The 18,523-nt window shown below is 42.8% G+C and overlaps 1 protein-coding gene across 7 annotated transcripts; it reads left to right on the forward strand.

Moving 5' to 3' along the window:
* The first annotated feature begins 554 nt into the window (after positions 1 to 554).
* Positions 555 to 13,106, forward strand: LOC115529227 (C-type mannose receptor 2). 7 transcript variants are annotated; one of them, XM_030337795.1, is made up of 9 exons: positions 555 to 633; positions 3,405 to 3,681; positions 7,708 to 7,768; positions 8,068 to 8,100; positions 8,227 to 8,559; positions 9,915 to 10,241; positions 10,379 to 10,470; positions 11,149 to 11,286; positions 12,117 to 13,106. In XM_030337795.1, exons 2-9 carry the CDS (start codon positions 3,664 to 3,666, stop codon positions 12,123 to 12,125), a joined length of 1,011 nt encoding a protein of 336 aa, XP_030193655.1. In that variant the 5' UTR covers positions 555 to 633; positions 3,405 to 3,663; the 3' UTR covers positions 12,126 to 13,106. The 7 variants fall into 7 exon arrangements, with proteins under 7 accessions (XP_030193655.1, XP_030193653.1, XP_030193656.1 ...); XM_030337793.1 differs by lacking the exon at positions 555 to 633 and adding an exon at positions 997 to 1,206; XM_030337794.1 differs by lacking the exon at positions 555 to 633 and adding an exon at positions 2,337 to 2,460.
* The last annotated feature ends 5,417 nt before the right edge of the window (positions 13,107 to 18,523 follow it).

The raw sequence follows: 18,523 nt of genomic DNA on the forward strand, positions 1-18,523 counted from the left end.
GATGATGAGCTTGTCACACGTTCAGACTTATTGTTTTTTTTAAATATTTATTTATTGAATGAGTCTTGAATCTGCTTCTACTGGCCGTTCCGTATAATCAAAGTCATTTGGATCTTAGTTTGGAATCCACAGCTGTTGAGTAAGTTTCTTGCTGCTTGTTGCGTAGTAACATTTACGGTTGACAGTTATGATTGTGTTGGGTCCACTTCTGCGTTAGTGGTCGACCACATAAGGTACCGTTAAGATATGGCTTTCTCAAATAGGCTATGCTGCTCCTACATTTCATAAACCCTGTTAGACTATTCGGAGAACAGCAGAGCATGACAACAGGTTTGCCACCGGAGCCTACTGCCATCCTAACATGTTCCCCGAACACGCCAGTTTAAGAACATGTATTTTACACTCGTTCTTAAAGGTCCCATGACGTGCCACCAGGTGTGGGTTGATTAGCCCAGTTGACTTTTACAAACATTGCTCATCTATCCGTCACACATCTAGGTGGACACGTCCAACTGTGATGTCATAAGGGACAGATTTCCAAAACGGCTTGTAACGGCTAATCGGCACACACCTGGTGGCACGTCATGGGACCTTTAAAGAAATGCAGCTTTAACGCGTTGACAAAGTCCTAATGTAAGATTTCAAGAGACTCCGCTAATGCCGCGTTTCCACTGCAGGGTGCGGAACGGATCGGATCGCAAAGGTGCGGTAGGGAGGGGGCGGTATAGCCCAGCTCAGTTCCGAGGTCGCGTTTCCACTGCCGACAGTACCCTTGGTGGTAGGCCGGATGTCGATCGACGCGGCAGCTACGTAAACATCGTAAACAACGTCTTCCTCCCCAAGAATGCAGACGAACGTCTCCACCTCCTTGTTCGCCCAAGCAAGCTTTTTACGCGACATGTTAATTGTAAAAGAATAATACCTCGAGGCTACTGTTTGTTTGTTTTTATCCCCCCGTCACCCGGAAGTGACGATTCTGTCGACCAATCAACGGAGGGGGGGTGTAGCTAGAATTTCACGGGACCCTTTCAGGCGTCTGGTCTCGTTTTGGGTACCGCAACGGAGGATTCCCGAGAATGGGGCCGGAACGGGTACGGCAAAGTCCGGGTCACGCCCACTTTTGGCGGTGGAAACGCGACCCGACCCGCACCTTTGCGATCCGATCCGATCCGTTCCGCACCCTGCAGTCCGTCCGGTTCCTCACAGGTGAGTCCCAGGTTAACACAATGATGGGGGAGGGGGACGGACGGACGTCCTCTTTCACTGACTAGAGCTTAGTTAGTCCATCGTATGCGTGTTAACATTAAAAACATGTATTGATGCGTATGCGACTGTCAGCTGCGCGTTGCCAAACACTAATTGTAATGTTTGGCAGATGACGTCGCTACATAGATTGTGACATCGCCTGCCAGCACTGACCAATAAAACAATCTAATATAATTATGTTTGAACGGTAGGCTATGCTTTGATGTCATGCTTTAGTTAAAGGTATATATAACGAGGACACCAAGCATTTAAAATGGGTACTTCTGATGCTCCAAATTCACAATATTCAACGTGGTCCTTGCTGCAGAGACAAATGGGTGGAGCTTGAAGTTCAGCTCCACCTCTCTGGACCTGGTCCAGCTTATTGGGTTTTACGTTAGCCAATCAGCCCATTATTATGGGTTAAGGTAATGGTTAGGTTAAGGTGTTAAAGTGTCAATGTTTGTGTCAGAATTCAAACACAGACTAAAAAGTGTTTTGTGCCAAAGTTCTAGAAAGGAGGGGGGTGTTATCACCCACGGCAACTTTGTGGTAGACCAACTTTCTTAGTACGATATAATTACAAATGATCATTTAAAAACATTGTGCAAAGTTTAATTTGAATGAGCGACTGAAAGAAAATAAACAAACACACTTTTCTAAATTGGTCTCAATGTTGCCTTCGAGACAAGGACGGCATTTTTGCATAAGAGGAACAGAAGATGCTCAAGGAAAATCTGTTATTTCCATATAGATGTAACCTTGGGATCTCAGGCTCCAGCCTGATGTGTTTAGAGTCACTACAGCTAATCTCCTCACCGGTGTTACCCTTTATCCATTACATATTTAGTTTTTTTGAAGATGCCTTTAACCAAAGAAACGAATAAAGTCGCTACCATCTAGTGCTGTAGAACAGAATAAAAAAGACATGGAAGAGTGCAGAATATAAGAATTAGAAAAACAAGATTAACCAAGTTCCAACTCAACTACCTCAGGGGCGGACTAGCCAGAACGGGGGCAGGGGTATCACTGGCCACCTTTGGAACCTGATTGGACACCTTAGGTGCAACCCCTAGTTGATTGACAGTTCACTGCATGTGTCGTTGAAAGCAGCGAGATTTATACAAATGAGGTAGGCTCTCGAGGGCTCTCGTAAACGTCTTGCACTTCCATGGTTGAGGAGAGGACCTGTTTCAGTGAAACCATAATTCCAAAGTAAGTTTTAAAGTGATATCTGGAAACGTGAGGGACTTAAGATGTATTACGGGTGCTTTGTCATTCACGTCCATAACATTAATTATTACATTTGTGTAGGACGATAGTCCCAAACAATCATTTGCTTTGATGCGTTATTCAAAAGACGTGTCTATTTCAAAGTCGATAGCCCCAATTACTAGTACGTTGCCCTTTTTTGCGGTCAATACTAAATCTATTTTTCACGTCGTCTGTCTGCAGTCGTTGACCCAGAATTAGAATGTTAATCGTAGACCCATCACTTGCTGATAACTGCTATTGTGATCACGATAGTGTTCGTGTGTGTGTGTGTGTGTGTGTGTGTGTGTGTGTGTGTGTGTGTGTGTGTGTGCGTGTGCGTGTGCTTGTGTGTGTGTGTGTGAGAGAGAGAAAGATGCATCTGGGTTATGAAAATGGTCAAGTAGTCATGTTCCTTAGGTAGGTTAGGTATTTTCCTTTATTAGGCCTAGTATATGGACACCTTTATAAAGCCTTGTACACCCTCTGGCCAACCCTTGTAGTCTCTTTTCCGCCACTGAACCTCCTGAAAGCCCTCTGTAATGGACCTTGTTCAGATAGCCAGTTCCAAGTAGACCTTTGACCACTGAAGGTCATTGGGCTCACCTTACCCAGATAGTAAGGCACGAGAGGGCATTCTGGTGGCCACAAAGAGGAAAGGAGCCCCTTCATGCCTTTCCCGTGTAGCTAGCTGGCGCCAGGTTCCATTGATGGGGAACAGGGGTTGCATAGGGTGTTTTGATCAGTGCAGGTAGGAGGAATCCACAAAATTTGGGAACCTGAAACCCGATTCCAGAACAGAAGTTATTTGGCAAACCAAATCAGGTTTTGTTACAACATCTGTGCAAGTTATAATAAAGTGTTTGTCTTTTAAACGTTGTCTTTCTCTACCTCTTGTGTTTGGTTAGAGTGAAATGTGACTGTGACCTGAGCAGCCCTACACTGACTGCGCCACCATCGACGAGGCCCGTGTTATGAACCAGGGGTCAAATCAGGTGAACTCCCTAAACAGGGGAGCCTGGATCGGCCTGCGCCCGGGGCTGCCACCCTGGACCGGGGTTCTGTGGGATGGGGCTCGCTACAGCGCCCAGACCTTTAGAAACGGGGAGGGTGGCGAGCCCCTCGTTGAACACGGGAAGAGCCTCTGTGCCGCCATGACAACGACGGATGAAAGGACAGCGTCTGGTAGGAGAGTGAGACATGTTTGCTTGCTTCTTGAAAGCCCGTTGTGAGACCGGCCCCAGGAAAGAAACGGTTTCCAGCATGACATCAAAATACAAACTGCTTATGTACGTGCGTACATCTACATTTACGTGTACGTATGCATAACAAACATTCAAAGCAATTGTACGACTCCTGCCACCAAAACAATTTGCATCCACACACAGCCCCACCCCCCCCCCCCCCCCCCCCACACACACACACACCACACACACACACACTGAGATTTGCATAAAAATGACAGGTGCAGGCATAGGATTACATCATCATTTTTACACAGAGAGCATTTATCCTTCAGCAGTTTGATGGCTGAAAGCGTTTTTTCAAAGCATGCTTTGTGCAAACACACGAGGCATAAGCACTTAACTGTGCTTCAAACGACGGTTGGAGCTTGGAGTAGTTTAATTTTGATGTTTTTTTTATGGTTTTATAATGTTTTATGAAAAGCTATTGTCTGATATTTCAAACTAAAGTAAATATAAATTGCAATTTTATTGTTAATTGATGCTGTGTGTTTATGTGAGTTTTCAATACTCGTTAACCTATATATATATATATATATATATATAACATTACGATAAATCAGGGAGCTAAATCTGCATTTTCCCAGAATTTCCATTACGTTAAAGAAATGACACCCTACTGGCTCCTATTCACCGGGGTCATCAGTCTGGTTCTCAAGGTCTCTCCCGAGCCAGGTAAAACACCATGTTTGCATAAGAGGTACAGAAGATGCTCAAGGAAAATCTGTTATTTCCATATAGACATAACCTTGAGATCTAGAGCTGCAGCCTGAGGATGTCTTTAGAGTCACTACAGCTGCAATCTCCCCACCAGTGTTTCCCTTTCTTCATGGTTACATATTTAGCCATTCTGCAGATGCCTTTAAAGGGACGATTAATGGGCTATAAAGAAAGTGATCGTGCTGCTTGATAAGCCTCACCTGCATATCAGAACGTCTTGTGCAGGTCTAGTCTTGTTGGGTTTAAAAAAAATTAAATGAGGAGCACAACCTCGATGAGACAATAAAAGTCCCCAATCTTTTGGTCAAGGCAGGGGTCCCAGTATGGCTATTCCTTTGATGATACATTTTTGATCAATAACAATTTGTAAAAGTCCTGAAAGGTTTCTGAATATATGTATTTTTAATCTTCTCTGGCCAAACCGCTACTCATCCCATTGTGGAATGATGCTCTTATAGAAGTAGGCCTTTGACTTTTCAGTAATGAATGACTAGTGCAGCCTTGAATCAACAGTTGAGGAAAAAAACAGTTTATTTTTTTGTAGCCAATAAATGTATAGTTGGATACAGAAAGAAATGCTGAATGCAAAAGGCATTATAAAACGATGCATTTAATGCACGTAAAATTAGTCAATAAGGTTGAAACTTTTTTAATCGCACGACAACATTAAAAGGAATCAATCTCTTGCCTCAAACCGAAGGGGGGGGGGGGGGGGGGGGGGGGGGGATAAATCAGGTTGTTGCAATCGCGGATTTTGACCATGCTCAGATTAAACATGCAAATGATGACCTCGCCTGACACTGACGTAAGCCCATCAGAACAGAGGCAACTGACTCTAGAACGGCATTTGAGCTGTCCCTGGGGTTTGACGTTTAATCGTAATGAAAGCGAACATAAATATATTAGGCTACATGGTTTCAAAGAGCAGGCTAACTCATTTACTACAGATATTCTTCATTTTAATAGTAGGCCTAATTAAAATCATTTCTGATAAGAACGAAATGTGAAGTAAAAACCGATGCAAAAAAAAACAAACTAAAAACCTACGGAGCAAGTTTCTCGATTGATCAGACTCTTTGTGGCAAATGAACCCCGTAAATTATTAATCCGATTCCAGACCCCTGGTGGCGGGTGGATTTACCGCTGATAGGAAGTCGTCAAAGTGGCGATCAAAAGTGCAAATTGCTGCATGATCTAATGGGGGCTGAGATCCTCGTAGGTGACTCCGATATCGGCCACGCTAATCCCAGGTGAGAGACCATGAAATCGGGGCAACTATGAAATCATGGATACCTTGGGAACTAAAGGGCTACCAATCAACCTAACAGGGCTACCATTTTGTAGAAACCATGATAACCTTTGCTGTGTCATCGTGAGAATGGTTTGAGAGGGCATCACCTGAAGTATAGAGAGGTTAGAGACGGAGAGGGCTTTACGCATGGGCGTAGCAACAGGGGGGGCCCCAGTATGAAAAAATAAAATAAAAGTCCTGAACGGAAACGGTCTAAAATGAAATATATACACTATTAGTTTGATCTAACTTTGACTTATTGTTGTTATTCAAAGTGTTATATTTTGAAGTTCTGAATAAATATTTCACTTACATACATGTGATACATGTGAATGTATTTTTTTTTCAGAATACATGATCTGAAGGCAGTCCATTTACACTATTGCCACTTAATTTAGTTATTTAAGAATATTTGTTTCATGTGCTTGTAAAAATAATAATTTGTCCCTTGAAGACACCTTGATGGACTGGGAGGTTCCAGTCTCAGTATATTATCTTCATTTTACCCACTCTGCCAGAAGAGGACCCCAACTGGATGTTTGACCTCAAAGAACAGAGAGTCAATTGAACTAGCCGGCACAATTAGTCTGGAAGATCTCAGCTCATTTTTAATTTACAAGGGAGGTTTTCAACAGGTTCAGACCAAAATGCCTCTAAGAGCTGACATCAGTGGGAGCCATCTTTATTGTTTATGAAAATGTGCAATATGAAGGGCTACTCTGCTTTTATACTTCCATCATAATAAACAAAACCTTTTTCTCTAAATAACTTTGAAGACAACAATTTCCTCAGAACAAAATTGGACTTCTACTAATAATAACTGATATCTTGGTGATGAAGTGATATACACCATAAAAATCACCCTGCGTCTAATCTCAGCTCCCCTGCAAATGTATTTTTTCTTTAGTGTGTCTAAATCCGAAGCCTGTAGGTATTTCGTTCTGAAATACAAACAAAGCTACCACAGCTATAGGAGGGCCAGGGTCTCCTTTCAGCTTGGTTTGATCGTGTGCCTCTTACATGTTTTTGTTGGTGACTATAGTTCAAGATTCAAGAATTTATTTGTCACATGCTTAATTTGAGAAAGAAAAAGCATTGAAATGGGGAAAAAAGCAGTGAAATGGGGAAAAAGGCAGTGAAATGGGGAAAAAAGCAGTGAAATGGGGAGTTATGAATAACGTTGATTTCAATGCTCCGAATAAATTATATGACAATGGATAAACTGATTTCATTTTTACGGATACATTATGCATGTCATTTGAACAGAAAAGTATTTTTCAACCTAACAATTTTAAGAGTTATTAGGTTGATTTACCATTTGTTTATTTCACTTCATATTTAATCTGGACCTGTAAGAACTTTTGTTATTTTTTGATAGCCATATGTGCCTCCATGTCTTTTTCCTATTTGTGTGTGTAACGATTCTATGCTGCAAACAAAATCTACCTTTAGGAACATTAAAATAATTTAACTTGAACTAGCTTGAACTTGAACTTGATATGTCAATGCTTCCAACCAAATATTCATCATCTTCTGTGGAGCGAAAGTGACACCTGATGTCCAGTTTTGCATTTTGCATTTTTGCATTTTTATAGGAGTACAACGCTGTATGTCTGTGTCTTTAAGTATGATTGGTAAGGCTGGGGGGATTCAGAAGAGGGAACATCTGTGAACAGGTATGATGTTTTTTTGATCGCTTAGGATCTCGTTTTAGTGTCTGTGGTTCCTCTTGCCTCTGGAAGTCTCCCAGAGGAGCTGAGGGCGTTAACTTAATAGGGCTGTCAATATCTTTCAATTAAATTCTTAAAACGTTTCTTTTCAATTACGCTTTCTTCTAACCACGTTTTCTTTTATCTTCTTTGTTTGATTTAACCTAGAATATAGCTCTATGATATGTTATTCTCATCATCTTTATTTGAAACTGATCTATTGTTGTGATGTGGTTTTCCCTGTTAGGCTTCATTAACAGACCATCAGACCATGTTTCGCGTGCGAGTCTCCGCCTTCCGTCTCATTGGTGAGCATTTCATCATAAAACCGCATCACACCCTCCGATTATTACAGAAAAATGCCATTGTAAACTGTTACGCAACAACATACAACTCATAATTTATCAATTATTTGGTAATTTAATGTATAAGATTAATAGCCTATATCATAAAACATATAGTAGGCCTATCCATACTCATTTCGTGAAGGATAACGTTAGTAATTATCATTGAAAGTTCAGCAAATTCAATGCAGTCAATTATATTAATATCCAATTATCCAATATTAAAGCAATAATATTAATCATAAGCATTTTTTTATTCAAAGGGATTTTCATGCTTTTAAGTATGACAGAATCAAGTAAGTGTGGCCACAAACATAGGCCTACACGCACATTCACCACCACAACGTCCACGAAATCCCTTCATGATCTTCAATTTGAATAAAAAAAACAGACAGGAGGTCTGATGCTCTCCTCTCCCCCAGTCTCCCCAGAGTACCACTACTACAACCAAATCCTGAGCTGGAGCAACGCGCGGAGCTTCTGTCGGAGTAAGCACAGCGATCTGGCCACCGTGACCTCCATGGAGGAGGCCCAGCTCCTGGCCCAGACCACCGCCGGCCTTGACGACGCCTGGATCGGCCTCCGTAACGACGGACCCGCCAAGTGGCTGTGGTCGGACGGAAGCGGAGAGCCGCTTCCTCTGTTGTGGATTGCAGGGCAGCCCGACTTTTCGGGTGGCTGTGTAGACACGATCGCATCGGGCTGGAACGATTACAATTGTACTACGACGAGACGTAATCTTGTGTGCGAAGATGGTGAGTCGAAACCATCTAGTGTGATTTAAAATTCATAGTTTCACTTACAAATTGTAAATAGCCTACAGTTATACAAACATTCCTCAATGAGCGCAAAAATGTGATGGAGCGATGATTATGCGTTGCGCCCGCATGTGAGGGATAAACCGAGAAGGGTCTGTCTGCGTCCTGCAAGAGGAGGCGTACTTGTAGTAGGCGTAACTTGTAGTAGGATGAGGCGTGTCTCGTGCTTTTCTAAATCGCTGTCCACGTGAGATCTTCCTCTTTTCGCGGTAAAAAACAGTTGTAAATCTCTAAATTATTTTCTTAAATGCATATGATTCAGGGATGTCAGTTTCAGTATGCCAGTAAGGCTATGATTAAGCTAATCAAGAGCATATTTTTAAATGAGCGGGTCGGGTGCATTATTTTTATGTGAGGCCTAATATTTGAGGTCCGTTGCGGTCATTTATGTACCCGCGCACCACTGCTACATAGTAGGCTACTGATCACTTCCGCGATTTAGAAAAGTACTAGACACGCCTCCTACTTCCGCAAAGAAAAGTACAAGACACGCCTCCTACTACAAGTTACGCCTACTACAAGTCACGCCTCCGTCTTTCAGGACGCAGACGGATAGAAACCGGGAACGGTCTCAAATCCAAACGATCTCTTATGCCGCTTTTCCACTGCATGGTACCAGCTCGACACGACTCGACTCGACTCGACTCAGCTCGCATTTTTTGCGTTTCCACCGCAAAAACATGGTATCTGGTACCTGAAGTGGCTGCTTTTTCTAGTACCGCCTCGCTCTAGGTTCCAAGCGGCTGAGCCGATGCTAAAAGGTGACGTCGGCAGACGGCCGGCCACTGATTGGCCAAGTGTGACGAAGTCACGAGAGCGACATGGCAACCATGCTGGTAACAGCCATAGCAGCGCCGCAGCCAACATATTCCACTTCTTCAACATGCCAGCTAATAATACGAACACGAATACCATCGCATCTATGTCCTCATTTGTTGTTATGTGGGTTCTGTCCATGTGTGGGTTACGTAGGTGTTGTTTGCGTCGCGTACAAAAATACGTCACGGCCCTTTCGCGCAGCCGACCCCGCCCACGTCCAGGAGGTACTATTTGCGGTGGAAAAGGACCCGTGCTGCTACCGTGTCGAGTCGTGTCGTGTCGAGTCGAGCTACATGTGCGGTGGAAAAGCGGATTTAGAGTCGCACTCAACCAGAACACAACTATTCTCTCATAGATCATTTCAATCATTAACATCTCACAGAAGGAGCTTTAATGTCGAAGCTATAATCTGAAATTAGATTTGTTAATCGTAATACCGCTATTTTAACGGGGAATGGGGTTTCTTTATGCAGCACAGGTGCCGTACTATTACCCTCAGCCCGATTTGTGGGAATGGACCGCTGCCCGGGATCATTGCAGAAGCCTAGGTATGAAACTACCCAAAATCAAAGGCATGCCCGATATAGCGCCAATCCTCACTCCGTCGCTCCATGTCTCCGTCTGGATCGGCCTCTTCTGGGACCGGTGGGCGTGGTCCGACGAGAGCACCTCCTCCCTCAGGTACTGGACGTTGGGCGAGCCCGCCAACCTCCAGGGCTGTGCGATTGTCAACGTCACGGACCAGGGCCGGTGGTACGAGGAGCAGTGCGAGACCGAGATGCCTTTCGTCTGCCAGGGCGGTGAGTTCTGGGTCTCCACAGCGGCGTGGCAACTTGCAAGACCCCAAGGCCCCATGGTTCAGAAAGAACCGTTCTTTATAAAGAGTGAGCTGTTGAATGTGGTGCAGATGTTAGTGATCAGAAGGTTCTCGTTGCAGCTGGGAACTTGCGGAGGGTGCTGATCAAGTTAAAGATGGAGTCGGATGGTGACCTCGATCGCTCAGCCGCCGGTGCTCAACTCCTGAAGCAGGTGAGAGAGCCGTACCTACTTGTACTGGGAACTACCCTCTGCTATTCGCAGGCTGTCCCCCATCCAGTGGCGTAGTACCAAATTCTGGCCCCTGTATACAAGAGGTACTGATGTGCCCCCCCCCCCCCCGAATTCCCCTACCAGTCCCCGTCGCAGAATTGTTGACGGGCCGGGGGGCGAGACGTGACCTATCGGCATATGGCCACTGAGCGCAATGTGGGGCTCCTGCCACTAGGTGGTAGCAGAATCAAAGATTTTTTTTTTTTTTTTACATTCCCATGGGCCCCCCTCTGCTTTGCGCGCCCCCAAGCCTGTCCACCTTACACCCCCAGTCCGGCGGCCCTGCCCCCATCCAAGTAATGACCAGGCCCGATCATGCTTTCCTTCTGACATCAGACAAGATTGATCGTATGGGGATTATACGACTGTAACAGGACAGCTTTTTCACAGATTACACAGCCTTCGTATGTTTCTGCAGAGTCATACTTCCACATAGGGCAAAAGGTGCAGTGCTTCTGCACTGTGCTGGCGAATGTCGATTGCCATTTGAACATGATTCAGCCTGGGTACATACTTAAACGTATAGCTATTTAGTAAGTGACATCGTACACATATCAGTGTCAGATAAGCAGCACGACCGGGCAATGCGAGAACTATTGTTTGTGTTTGTGTGTTCAGCTCGAGGCGCAGTTCAGAAGTCAGGGGATATCAGATTTCCAACTCAGCTGGAAGGGCGACATCCGTCGTCAGGATGAGATCAACGAGAATCCTGCAGCTGAGAGCCACGGTCCAGGTCCCTGCGATAAACGGAAATGGGTATGTTCTGATGATGACCAAAAATGATACTATTGCCGCTTTTCCACTGCATGGTACCAGCTCGACACGACTCGACTCAGCTCGCATTTTTTTGCGTTTCCACCGCAAAAACATGGTATCTGGTACCTGAAGTGGCTGCTTTTTCTAGTACCGCCTCGCTCTAGGTTCCAAGCGGCTGAGCCGATGCTAAAAGGTGACGTCGGCAGACGGCCGGCCACTGATTGGCCAGAGAGTGTGACGAAGTCGCGAGAGCGACATGGCAACCATGCTGGTAACAGCCATAGCAGCGCCGCAGCCAACATATTCCACTTCTTCAACAAGCCAGCTAATAATAGTAATGTTATCGATGTCCTCCATTGTTGTTATGTGGGTTCTCTCCATGTGTGGGTTGCGTAGGTGTTGTTTGCGTCGCGTACAAAAATACGTCACGGCCCTTTCGCGCAGCCGACCCCGCCCACGTCCAGGAGGTACTATTTGCGGTGGAAAACGACCCGTGCTGCTGCCGTGTCGAGTCGTGTCGAGTCGAGTCGAGCTACATGTGCGGTGGAAAAGCGGCATATGTATTGCAATTATTGCAAATGAAAAGCAGTAAAAAAAAGACACTGTCTATTACTGACGTAGATAACATTCAAATACTTTCAGGAGTTTATACTCTAATAATATGACGTTGTGTTTAACATTCATGCTGATTGATAAAATAATAAATAATTCAATAAACCAAAGATTTCCTCTCTCGAAGGGTCTTTGGCCTATCGAGAATGAAAAGTTGCATAGAGCTGCAAGTTTGAAAGACCAGCCTACCTTTAACTCTTGTCCTCTTTTCCTTGCAGAATGACTGAAGCAACAGACCTCCTACGTACACACATACACACGCACACGCACAGTCACATGCTTGCTAACCATACAAACACATATAGATAGACAGGCACAGTATTTGCATGTGTATGGAGATGAGGGGCTTATTATTATTATTATTAGGCAAAACTCCAAAGTTCACACGTTATATCTGAGTTTCCGGTAGTTGTGTGCATCCCGTGTGATTTTTTTTTTAACTTACTTATGAAGTAATTGTATATTATGACACAATTATGACAGTTCAACTATAGAGTTGACCTACCAGTTTATTATGAAAAAACATGTTGAGGTCCTGTCGGTAAAATTTGAGAATTGTTGAGGGAGAGAGCATGATTCAGAAAATAAACAACCCCAGGAAAATGCCCCTCCCTCTCTGTCCCCCCCCTACCTATCTCCACCCTCGAGGAGTGTTTTAGTCATGCAAATTAGTTCCCTGAACAATCAGGCGAGGATAGTCTTGATCAGAAATTCAGAAATTAGCAAAAAAATAATGGTCTCACAGATATTCAAAAATAATGATACCCTCATGAAAGGTCTTAGATCTTACAGCACATTACACAATGTTAAAATAAATATCAAAAAAATCTAAATGTAAATAGTACAAATAATTCCAAATCAAACAAAGTTGGAATCTAATAAAATACTGATATAGGAGGGATCCTTTAGCGGGATGAGGGTCAGGGGGTGTCGTAGGCCTACTGTCGTTTAGCCTGCGGAGCCCTTTGAGACCGGAGCTGTTATTCAAGATATACAAATCAAGTGGACCTGGCTTGGTGTTTGTTAGCAGGATGAGGAAGATGTTTCACAATGCACAAAGACACGAGTGGAAGTCCTGCGTGATAGAGATCAACATGGTTCAGTGCTTGTCAAAGTTCCGGTTTGAAAACGTCCTGCCCGGTGGAGTAGACGATGAGACCTATACTTTGATAACCTTCATCTAATAAAAGCTTTAGACATAAATCAAGTCTGCGTGGCTCGCACTTATTCTTATTTTAGCCTACAAAGGATGTATTCACGTGATTAAATGATAGTTGTAGCTAGCGTGATTTATACATCGTGTTAAATTATGTGTTCTCATAATGTGATCTATATAGGCTACCCCTATATTATGTGGATTACAACCTATTTGCATCCAACTTCATTGTACACCAATGTGATTTGTTGTTTTATTTTGTTTCTGTATAGAAGTGCATTCTGGGTCATAAACCGTTAGTGGAGACTTTGCACATGCCATGGCTGCTGATGAAGTAGGCTACCGGAGCTGTGTAGAAATTAATAAACAGATAAAGGAAATAGATGTAAGATGTGATTCTTTCAACATAAAAGACGAAAATGAAAACGCAACACATCCCTGTTGAAATTACAATAATGAAATAGTGTAGGCCTAATGATAGTTTATGATTCATGGAATTAGGCCTGTATATTGAATTAGGCTATATTACGCTCTCATTTTTATACCAGATTTATTATGACCAACAATGGATGAACCTACTCAAAAAAAGAACATATAATTATAGTCATATCAGTTTTTCTCTGATAGGCCTTGTGAAAAAGAGTTTCCTCGACGCACATTGTTGTTGGTAAAAACATATTTTTACTTAAAAACAATACCACAACAGTCGAGTCACTTGCACAACTCAAGCCTCCCTCTAGTCTAAAACTCTGGCCCTCTTAGGAGCACCAGAATTGGTGTGGTTCAATTAGCCTATGAGCCACAGCTGCAGACTATTACAGGGCTAACATCCGGACAGGAACACGTGAATCTTTTAAAACATGTTAAACACAGTGAAGATGCATTCACATCTTCACAGGCCTAATTTGAGCCAAGGCCTATGTGACGGTTTCGTGATTTCTTTGCTGTATGACTGTTGTTGGCACCTTAATGTTCTTGAGAGCTTAATGGATCTCTAAGTAGGCCTAGTTGAAGAATGTTCTTAATAAAAGGGATTACAGAATACACAGAAACAATATAGCACGGCTGCAGGTGTCCATGCATTGTCTCAATTGTCTGTCGGCGTGAATGCCGTCAGTATAGCCCAGAGAAGACAAGCGCTTGATCAGTCTGAATACTTACCTGTCAGTCAGTCCGTCTATATGTCTGTCTGTCTATCTTACTTTGGCGACACGTGGGTCAGTTCCATTTCCTTAAGTAATCCTAAGATACGGACAACGCCACCTTGGGAATTTCGCACAAGGAAATAGTTATAACTGAGTGACAGTAGGCTACCACAAGGCACTGACGTCCGTTTTACTGAGAGGCATGAGACTATGTTCCAGTTCAACCATTAATTATTTTTATTACAAAAGTTTAAATCCCATAAAAATACTATACACCATTCACTCAGGGACAGACGTTCTGTTACGGTAGGGTCAGTACTGACATCACACAGAGGGGGCGGTGTTGACTGCTCATTAAGCCATAAGAAGGAACAGCTGGCTCTGTAGGACGGTCCGCAGTTGAGACTCGGTGTGATTGAACATAACGATAGTTATATTATAACTCTAGTACGATTGTAGGCCTAACAGAATAATGCTGTGGGGAATAAACGTCCATACAACACTGATGAATCTGAAAGGTAGGCTATTGAAGATACAAGTGTGTTGATTTGTTAAACATTTGAACGAAGGTTAAAGGTCCCATGACATGCCACCAGGTGTGGCATGTGGCAAGTTTGTATTTTAATTGGCGGAATTGCCAATCGTTTTTTAAAGGTGACACATACCACTTATCCGTGTGATTAGGCTTGAAGTTGACTGGGGTATTGCCATCAAAGTTGTACATAATGGCAAAGCTTTTATTTTAAACGTTTATACTCCATATGAATGTTACAAAAATTATGATGAATATATTAACAGGCTTGGTTTTATAAGTTTGTATATTAAAGAAAATGCATATACATGTATTTTTATTGTAGGCAACATGAATGCTGATATCTCCGACAAGAAATCTCTGTTTGGCCAACACTTGTTGGCCAAACAGTGCAGTTTTGTGAGGACAGGAAGCTGGTTCTCTCCAGCAAGGTACTTTTGCCTGAAGTTAGCCACACATATGTGAGGATGGCATACAACATCCTGGCTGGATCACTGTGTATGTGCAGATGATGCTCATGACTGTCTAGAGAAAATTGAGATAATGTATGGGATTGCTACAACTGATCACATACCTGTCTCATTGATGTTAATGTTGAAAGTTTACCTAAATTGTCCAGCTATGATAACCATGAACAAATAGGGAAACTAAATTGGGCAAGGATGACAGAAAAGGACCTCTGGCATTACAAATCATTGACTGATAAGGGTTTTCGTAATGTTGATATCCCATCTGATGCTTTCCTATGTGATAACATTAACTGTAAGAACCAGAATCATAGTAAAGATCTGTGTATAATATATGAGAAGATTGTGAACTGTCTTATCCGTAGTGGTAAGCTTTTTTCCAATGATAGTTGTAAACAACATAATGTCAGACCAGGATGGAATGAATATGTGTCTGAACTCCATGCAGAGGCCTAAGAAGCTTTTAAAACCTGGGTGTTATCAGGGAAAGCTGGACATGGGCCTGAATGTGAACGTAAGAAACAGGCAAATGCAAGATTCTAAGTATGCTGTACGCTTTATTAAAAGAAATGAGCAGGCTATGAGGGCTAACTCCATGGCCAAAAAGCTTCAGCAGAATAATGCCAATGATTTCTGGAAAGAAGTTAAGGTTATTAATAACAGTAAGGTGCCCTTACCGTCTAGTATTGCTGGGATCACTGGATCTGAAAATATTGCAGAACTTAGGAGAAAACATTATAGTGACATTTTTAATTGTGTTAAGAGTGAGGAATTTAATGCTGGAAAAGTTCTTATTAATGATAGGGTGATTATTAGACCTGATGAGGTGTGCTATACCGTTGAGAAACTGACTATAAACAAAGCATGTGGTCTTGACCAGATAACAGTAGAACATCTAAAACATGCTTGTGGTAGAATACCTGTCTTGCTTGCTATGTGTTTTACTGGTTTGTTAATGCATGGCATACTTCCTGACTCAATGTTGTCTGTATTGTTAGTGCCAGTGATCAAAGTCAAAACTGGGAAAATCTCCAGCATAGAAAACTACAGGCCAATTGCTCTGGCTAGCATACTGTCTAAAGTTTTAGAAATAATTATTTTAGATAGGCTTAGTGAGTATGTGGAAACCACTGACAACCAGTTTGGTTTTAAAAGTAAACTTGGAACAGATCATTGTATATATTAACTTAAAGAAGTCGTAAGTAAATACAGCACTAAGTAAGTAAGTACATAACTCTGATAGGATTAACCATGGTAAATTCTTTGTCAAACTCAAAGAGCGAGGGGTTCCACCTTACCTGATAAGGATTTTGCAGTTCTGGTACACACAGCAAACCATGCAAACTACATGGGGCAGTAGTTTATCTGCACCCTTTCAAGTCACTAATTGGGTGAGACAGAGTGGCATTTTGTCATCTGTCTTCTCCAATGTCTATATGGATGATCTTTCTAAGAAGCTTAAAGAGTGTAAGAATGGATGTATTTTGGGAGAGTGTCTTCTCAACCACCTCATATACACTGATGATTTGGTCATCATGTCTCCATATAGTGCTGGGCTACAGCAACTGCTTAAAGTGTGCTCTAGCTACGGAGTTCAATATGACATTAAGTTCAATCCTAAGAAGAGCGTTATTATGATTGCTAAAACTAAGGAGGATCAGAATCAAAAGTTTCCCTCATTCTTACTGTCTGATCGTACTCGAGAGGTGGTTAAGAAGGTAAGGTATTTAGGTCACATCATCACTGATTATCTGTGTGATGATGATGTCCAGCGCCAGTGCTGTAAGCTTTATGCACAGGCCAATATGTTGGCACGCAAATTCCATTATGTGCAGGAAGATGTTAAAGTAAGTCTTTTCAGAGCCTACTATACTCCATTTTACACAGCTAAGCTCTGGTGTAAATAGAACAGCAAAACTGAAGAAGCTACAGGTAGCGTAGAATGATGCGTTTAGGATCCTCCTTAAGCTTCCAAGATGGACAAGTGCTAGCTCTTTGATTGTGACTAGTAATCTCCCCACCTTTCATGCTGTGTTGAGGAATTTTTGTACAAATTTGTGTCGACTTCTAGAGCAAAAAACTAACAATAATTGCACACACTGACACTAAACAGAGTGATACAAGGTACTCTCTGGGTTGTGGAAACATTGGAATCGATGCTTATATGTATTTGTATCTGTGTGACCTCGTATTTGTATCGTCATGTAATTTGTATTCTTGTCTTGTAAATGGAACTTCGAGTCTGGAATAAAGTATTCAAACCACCCGGTGTGAGTGTGATTAGCTACAAGCCGTTTTGGAAATCGGCCCCTTATGACATCAAGGGTGGGCGTGTCCACCTAATGCTGCGTTTTATTATCCATCCGTCTCGGAGGACCGAGGACGTTGCCTAGCGACACGCACGAACACGCCCATTTTCCTCGGATGGCGAACTCGCCATCTCGGTTGAACTCGGTGGTTACCGAGCAAAATTACGAGAAAGAATTTTATGCATGAACTGTTTTCATTGTGCTTGGGCCGCTTTGGTGGTTTAAATGGCAATTTCAATCACTCGTATAACTGCAATACCTTACTGCGTCCGTATCTCTGCCTATGGCCTATAGCCTACCTATTTTGGAGCGCCTGGTACTCTGCCAATGCTACCGCGACAACAGCTTTCCGGGTGACGTCCATGTTTTCCTACAACGAACGAGCTAAATAATAAAAGTGTGGGCGTGGCATCAGATCCGAGATCCGAGTCGGTTCGCAGAGCTGTGGTCGTGGTACAGAGGGAAGTCATGCACGGGGTGTATGCTCAGATACTCAGGCAAAATAAACAAACTCTACACGACTGCGCCTGGGTATCTGAGTATGTTTTGTGTATGACTTTTTTCTGTGTTGTGATTGCAGCTCTGTTTGATTTATTTATATAGGCTTGCTATATAACTATATGTTGTTTAGCCTGTTTTCCAGGTGCGAGTGGATGTTTTACATTATATTCCTATGAAAGAGTGCTTTTGTAAAAAAATCCTGGGTGCTTTTAAAAACACAGCCGCCAGGGTTTTTTTTTTACTTCTCTGGGTGGTTTTCAAGTTTGGAAAAGTTCAACTCGCCAGGAAAAAGCACCAGACGTCGGGCAGTTTTTTGACTGCTGACCAATGAACGAGGACTTACGTCACTAGCAAAACAGATGGAAGACAACGTAGCTTACATTAGACCTGTAGCTAGGTAACCTACTACCTGCTTGTTACTAGCAGTAGAAGAAGCTACGAGAAGAAGCTACCCTAACCCTAACCTCATCTGGGTGTCTTGCTTTATTATTGAAGGCGCAACGATGCGTAAAAGG

Source organism: Gadus morhua, chromosome 17 (genome assembly GCF_902167405.1).
Source record: "Gadus morhua chromosome 17, gadMor3.0, whole genome shotgun sequence".
Lineage (NCBI taxonomy): Eukaryota > Metazoa > Chordata > Actinopteri > Gadiformes > Gadidae > Gadus > Gadus morhua.

Bases quoted from the DNA above. Each gene is read 5' to 3' on its own strand.
- LOC115529227 (XM_030337795.1), top strand. The intron at 8,101-8,226 runs GTAAGTGTGGCC...CCTCTCCCCCAG, and splicing joins TTTAAGTATGACAGAATCAA to TCTCCCCAGAGTACCACTAC. The intron at 10,471-11,148 runs GTGAGAGAGCCG...TTGTGTGTTCAG, and splicing joins GTGCTCAACTCCTGAAGCAG to CTCGAGGCGCAGTTCAGAAG.